Source organism: Hemicordylus capensis, chromosome 4 (assembly GCF_027244095.1).
Source record: "Hemicordylus capensis ecotype Gifberg chromosome 4, rHemCap1.1.pri, whole genome shotgun sequence".
Classification (NCBI taxonomy): Eukaryota; Metazoa; Chordata; class Lepidosauria; order Squamata; family Cordylidae; genus Hemicordylus; species Hemicordylus capensis.
The window spans coordinates 174,500,689-174,506,688 of NC_069660.1; the positions used below are offsets into that span (position 1 = coordinate 174,500,689).

The window sequence follows — 6,000 nt, forward strand, 5'->3', positions numbered from 1 at the left end:
GTGGATCTTGTGAAAGTTTGGGGGCTTACTTCATCACTTCCATTTAGTCCAATGGAATATATAAATTTGGTTTGTCTCTATAGTTCAGACGCTGGTGTTTCAGGCCATTCCTCTGTTTATTGCCTGCAAGGTGGATTTTGTGGAAGCTGTGTGGCTTGCTCCATTATTTCCATGTAATCCAATAATATTTTACAATTTGGTTTGTGTGCATGGCTGAGAAGTTTCAGCTACCCAGGCCTAGTCCAAAGCAGTTCACACCTGGAGTGGCTTGGTGAGCTGCCACCACCCACCATCCTCATGGTGCTCAAAGTGTGCAATGGAAGATATTTCCTTCCCTCTCCCCAAACAGACTCTTCTCCTCCTCCCACACAGTCCCACCTTTTCTCCCCAACACCCCCTTCCTCTCCTTCTCACCTTGTGTGGCAAGCGCGATCACTGGTCTCTCTTGAAAAGGCAGGGGATGAGGAAGTGTGGATTCTCACTTCGCTGTTCCTTTTCCCATCCTCTGAGCTTTCAAGAGTTAGGGAGGTAAGCAGCAACAGGGCAGGCAGGGTGAAGGAACACATAGTGGGGTGGCAGCTGGGGAGGACTGCCTTCGCCTTGACCTCCACCTCATCCAATCTGCCACCTGAGACCCCCACCTCAAGGTGACTCATACATCTCACCCCATGCTCTTTCCTCCTCAGTCTGGCAGGTCTCTCTTCTCTTCCCTCCCACCCCACCACCACAGGTCTTCCTCTCCCTTTACCTCAATAAATACTGCATAAGACATTGGTTGATTTATAATCTTCCAGGTCTTATTTATGAATCTGGAGGGGGATGGGGACTCTTTCTCCCCTGCATCCAGTGATGTAGTTGCAAATTCAGAAGTGCAGGCGCGCTCTTCGTGACAGCCCCCATGCCCACAACCAGAGAAGCCTAACCCTGCGCGTCCCCCCTCCGCCCCTCTCTCACATTGGAAAAACCAACCCTCTGTTCAACATAGCTGGGGTTCTTCGTTGTTTTAAATTTGTAAAACTTTCGCGCACTATTTGGCTCCTTGTTCCCTTAGCCTCTGTGACGCTTGGCGCTAAGGAGCTGCAATGGGCCACGGCCATCCCTGTTTTGGCCCAACAGCCACACTTCAAAACGGCCCGCAAACCAATTGAGCGCTCCAGCGGCAAGAGGCGGAGGCGGCCTTGGGCCTGGAGGAAAGTGCAATGCTTCCCTCGCCCGGGACTGTTACATGATGCAATCGCTCCTGGAGGAACCGAAGGGCAAGGCTGGGGCAGGTCTCTCCTGCCTTATTATCCCGAGCGGCTAAAGCCCCCAAGCGAGCAGGGCAGCCTTCGAGTTCCGCGAGCCCCCTCGCCCTCTCCTCAGACGCCCGCGCTTGCTTCGGGGCCTGGCGAAGCTGCCAGAAGCAGGGAGGGTCTGGCCAAGGTTGCAAGAGAGGCCGCCTTTTGTCTCCGCGCTCCGCAGAGAGCGCTTGTTCAGCCCAGCTCCCCCGGCCGCGGCCACAGAGGACTGGCCAAGGCTGGAGCGCCGCGGGACCCGGAAAACAGAAAGGCGCACGCGAGCTCTTACCTGCTGGCGCCTGCCTCGTGCAGCTCGGGGTAACGCGAAACAGACGCTCCAGCTCTCTCCTCGCTTACTCTGGCTCTCTGTCGGGGGAGCGGGGCCAAAGCGGCCCCCCACCCCGAGTGGCGGCTGCGTGAGCCAATGGGCAGGCAAAAAGAAGAGGGGAGGGCGGGGCCGGGAGAACAAAGGAGGGAGGGGGCAGCCCCACAGAAGGCGTGGTGGGGGTAGCGGCAGGGTCTGTCCGTCCTTCGAGCCAAAAAACCGTCTTAAGGTCAGGAAGACAGGGATGCCGGGGACGCTCACAAGGCTCCTGCTGTCTGGGGAGCAGCAGCACCTCTTCAGGGCAGATGGGAGCCGTTCAGAGTTCCAGTCACGGGGGCCCCGAGGCGCGTGTGTGTGTGTGTGTGTGTATGGAATTCTGTGATGAGAAATCCCTCCCGCCCACCGCCTCCGCGTAGTGCAGAGCCGACCGACGGCTTTTGCTAACGCGCCCCAGGCTCACCCCGCATTCAGTGCAAGCCCGGCTCGTTCCAAGAGACTGGGGCGTTCTTCTGTCTTCTAGCGTCTCTCCGTGTCGGGGAGACTCAAGAGTAGGAGCGGGGGGGAGACTTCGGCTGCGTACCCCAGAGCTGCCTCAAAGCCTAGGAAGCTGCTTAGGGCGCGGAAACTAGTGTTCTCGCGGGGCCGTGGCTATATCGGGATTAGTCCAGAGCCCTCAACTCAGCAGAGGGTTGGGCGGGCCAAGGGTTCACCCCTTCCCCCTGCCCCAGTCAGATGACTCAAATCCTCCTTGGCCTGATTTTGTTCTGTGTAAGATATGGGGGAGATCCTTAACTATGAGCAATCTCGGGGCCTCCAGAAAAGGTCTCCTGAGAATGATCCCACATTTTCAGCTGCTTCTTGGAAGCTAAAAAATGCCTCCTGCTTCCGCTGAGGAGGAGAAAGAGGACTATCTTCCCCACCTTATAAAGTCATGACCTTCCTAGGAGAAATTGTGATAAAGCAGCCAAGAAGAAGAAAAAAATCTATACTTCTTAGCCTGGGACAGCTTGCCCACTGTTAGAGGCTTTTCCTGGCTTGACCCTGCCTAATCTCTCTGAGAAACTGCACACCGGATGTGGACCACACAGGAAGCTGCCTTATACCTAGTCAGCTCATTGGTCCATCTAGCCCAGTATTGTCTACACAGGCTGGCAGTTGTTTCTCCACAGTCGCAGGCAGAGTCTCTCTCAGCCCTATCTTGGGCATGCCAGGGAGGGAACTTGCAACCTTCTGCATGCAGGAGCTCTTCCCAAAGCCACCTCATCCCCTAAGGGGAATATCTTACAGTGCTCACACATATATTCCATTCAATTGCAAACCAGGATGGACTCTGCTTAGCAAAGGGGACAATTTGTGCTTGCTACCACAAGACCAGCTCTCTTCCAGTGCTCCTACCTTCCTCTGAGCAACTGAAACCTAGTGAGAGGCGGGCATGTCTGGCTAGGATTCCTAGCTAAGCATAGCTGGAAAGGGACCTCTGTCATCAACAGAAGACCAGCACTTGACACTCCAGGGCTTCATAGCATTTGCTGAGATGCATGGAGCCTGGAGATTTGCTTGTGTCTCCTTCATACTTGCTGGAGGGTTAGGTAAAAGCTCACACCTTCTTTCCCAATCAGATAACTGTGCCACAGCCACCATTAGTGGCTGTTTGTTGCTTCATTTTATCTGGATTATGTCTTGATGTATCCTGGAAGTATTTCACGTCCAGCTTTTAGCTCGCATCTCCTCCGGAATGGAGGTGTGCATTCATATATCAGCCAAATTTACCCTGGAGTCCCTGCAAACTATTGGGAAGCACTTCACACACAATTTGGGTTTTTCATTGTGCGTTGGGAGTGTCGCCCGGTTTATATTTGGGGTTTTAAAAATCCACTTTTTGCATCAGGTTTTTTTGGGCAACTTTGAACGCGCAGTAAGTAAAGCCTCTCTGTAAAACTGTGGTAAAGCCTGCTGTCTGGAAAAACTCCTGGAGGCTGCAGCTTCAAAGATTCAGACTAGGACGCATTAAAGATTCAAACTACCAGCTGTGAAATGGGAAATGTGGATCTGGGAAATAGGACCCACCTGACCTTCTAGGGCATACAGTGTCACCCTCCTCTGTACATTAGAGGAAATTGATCTGGAAGCAGCATCTTATTCCCAGGTAGGAAGCACAGTTAACAGTGCCAGAAACTGTGGTGCCTCCTGCTGTCCTTGCGGGTGGGAAGAGACTGGCACTTTAGGAAATGAAAATAAGGTCCACCAAGTAAGGTGGTAAAGGGATGTATTTTTTGCTAGAGCCATCTTTCTTGATAGGATGGAAAAGAATAGATTCTCAAGGGTCCCTTTAACGACCCTCCCGAGACAGAGCTGTATCTTTGCTGAGGATCCACTTTTGAAACCATTGGATGTTCTCTGGAATTCAAACCTGATGTGAACAATGGCAAATAAATTGCAGGAGATCTTCAGTGCTTCTTTGTTGTTCATCTCTATCTTGGACTAAAATCAACCAACCTGAAACTACTAGGACAGGACTGCCTGTCTTGTCAAAGGCAAAGGAGATTCATGTGATCAGACTGCTTGGTATTAATGCTTTGTAAGCCAAGAGGCAGCTACCTAATGGTGGTATTCTTACTGTTTTTCATATATAGATTCAGTTAAGACGTTAGGTTCAGGTGACATCTTGTGGGAATGTGACTGAACTTCAGCACTTAGTTTGCTATACATTTCTCAGCTATGTTAAATGTTTTGTCAGACCCTCTTTGTTTTCTTGGAACAAAACAATGCAAAGTACAGAAACCTGTCTGCCATATTTTTACCAGCATCATAGAAAACTAATTTTTCTGCTGAAAGGGAATTTTTTTCTTTGCTCATTAGCTATTTAAAAATATTAGCCTTAGACTTTTAACAGCTAATGAGCAAAGAGAGTTTGCAAGTAAGCTACAGGCAGGGGGAGAGGAAACCGGCAGCACCAGCAAACAGGCTTGCAGGCGAGGCAGGAAAGATGGGGGAAATAAAACTGCAGCGGTGTGTGGGTGGGGAAAGAAAGTGGCAGTGGTGGGCAGCGGGGGGGGGGGGGGGAGAAGTAGAGGCGCAGATGTTTTGCACCTGGCCCAGCTATTTTATATTAATTCTGCCCTCTCCCTACAGCTTTGTTCTTTAGGAAGATCTTGTTACCTCTGCTAACTGGGCAAAGAGGCAGTTTAATGTGGTGTTTCTTTAATGTTTTTAATGTGGTGATTCTCTTTATTTAGCAGGGGAAGAGTAACTGGCCCTATCCATCCCCAGCACAGTACCTCTCCAGTGACTGTTGCTGGTGTCTATCTTACTTTTTTTTTTAAGATTGTGAGCCCTTTGGGGACAGGGATCAATTTTATTTATCTACCTACCTATTTATTATTTCTCTATGTAAACTGCTTTGCAAACTGTTGCCACCAAAATTTTGTATATACTCCAGAAGCCAGCCACATCACTTCTACTTTTGGGGACAGAAAAGCTGGGAAATGGACATATGTCTTTGGGGCTTCACTGTAGTCTTAGGGCCAGTTTATTTCTTCTCCAGAATCAAGTCAAGCTTTTTTCTTGGATTCTAAGAAAAATCCAACGTGCATTCCCCCATAAAGTCTGCTACAATTCAGAAAAAACTTTACCACGAGATTCTACTAAACATGTAAAAAGATATAAAACATAGCAACTAGACTTAATCTTTTATACCTGCCATTTGAGGACCAAACCAAATAAGATGATGGCCCTTAACGGCAACTAGGGAGTTATTCACACATGGCTTGATGCCACGGGGATCTGAAGAGCGAATCTGCTTCACAGCAGATTCACAGATGTTTAATTCAGGGGATTAAATGGACAGTACACATAGAGTCTGTTCCTCTCCGCAATCCCTACAGATCTTTCTCCTGTGCGTTCCCATAGCTTGCTCTGGGTTTTTTATCCAATCAATCACATCACAGAAGAGGAGGCGAGAGAGCTATTATGTTATTGTTAGTTTGACAGCTGGTTACAAAAAACTGGCATGACAACTTGCCAAGCAGCCGGATCAAACAACAGAACGCTTAACCTGAGCCTGCCGAATCTGATCCAAATCTTTGCTGATTTTTATAATGAACTTGCCTTTGTGACTGCCTTAACCCAGACCATTTAAGAGGCAGGGAAGCTTAAAGCAGAAATCATTGCTTTCTTACTGTCATGAATTAAAATGTAGCCAATGGAATCAGCTCAGACACAAAGGGCTCAGGTTACATCTTGTGTTTAACTCAGGAATTTCTTCCTCTCCCTCCCCTTCTGGACCCTCCACAGAACTGCATCAATCTGCCACAACCTCTCACCCCACCCCACCCCCCCAGCGCTTGCAATTGCAAATCACTCAAAGAGCACACCAGACCAAGCTACCAAACTCTCCTT

At 49.5% G+C, this 6,000-nt stretch overlaps 1 protein-coding gene across 6 annotated transcripts in view; it reads right to left on the minus strand.

Moving 5' to 3' along the window:
* Positions 1–2,651, minus strand: part of AFAP1 (actin filament associated protein 1) — a 91,622-nt gene extending 88,971 nt beyond the window's left edge. For 4 of the 6 annotated variants that reach the window (XM_053243180.1, XM_053243178.1, XM_053243179.1 and 1 more), the window contains exon 1: positions 2,063–2,651. In XM_053243180.1, the coding sequence (XP_053099155.1) occupies positions 2,063–2,069 (7 nt within the window). In that variant the 5' untranslated portion in view covers positions 2,070–2,651. Of the gene's footprint in view, positions 1–414; positions 460–1,566; positions 1,976–2,062 lie in introns of those variants that run through there. The other 2 variants (XM_053243175.1, XM_053243176.1) reach the window with 2 other exon arrangements.
* Between the last annotated feature and the right edge of the window lie 3,349 nt (positions 2,652–6,000).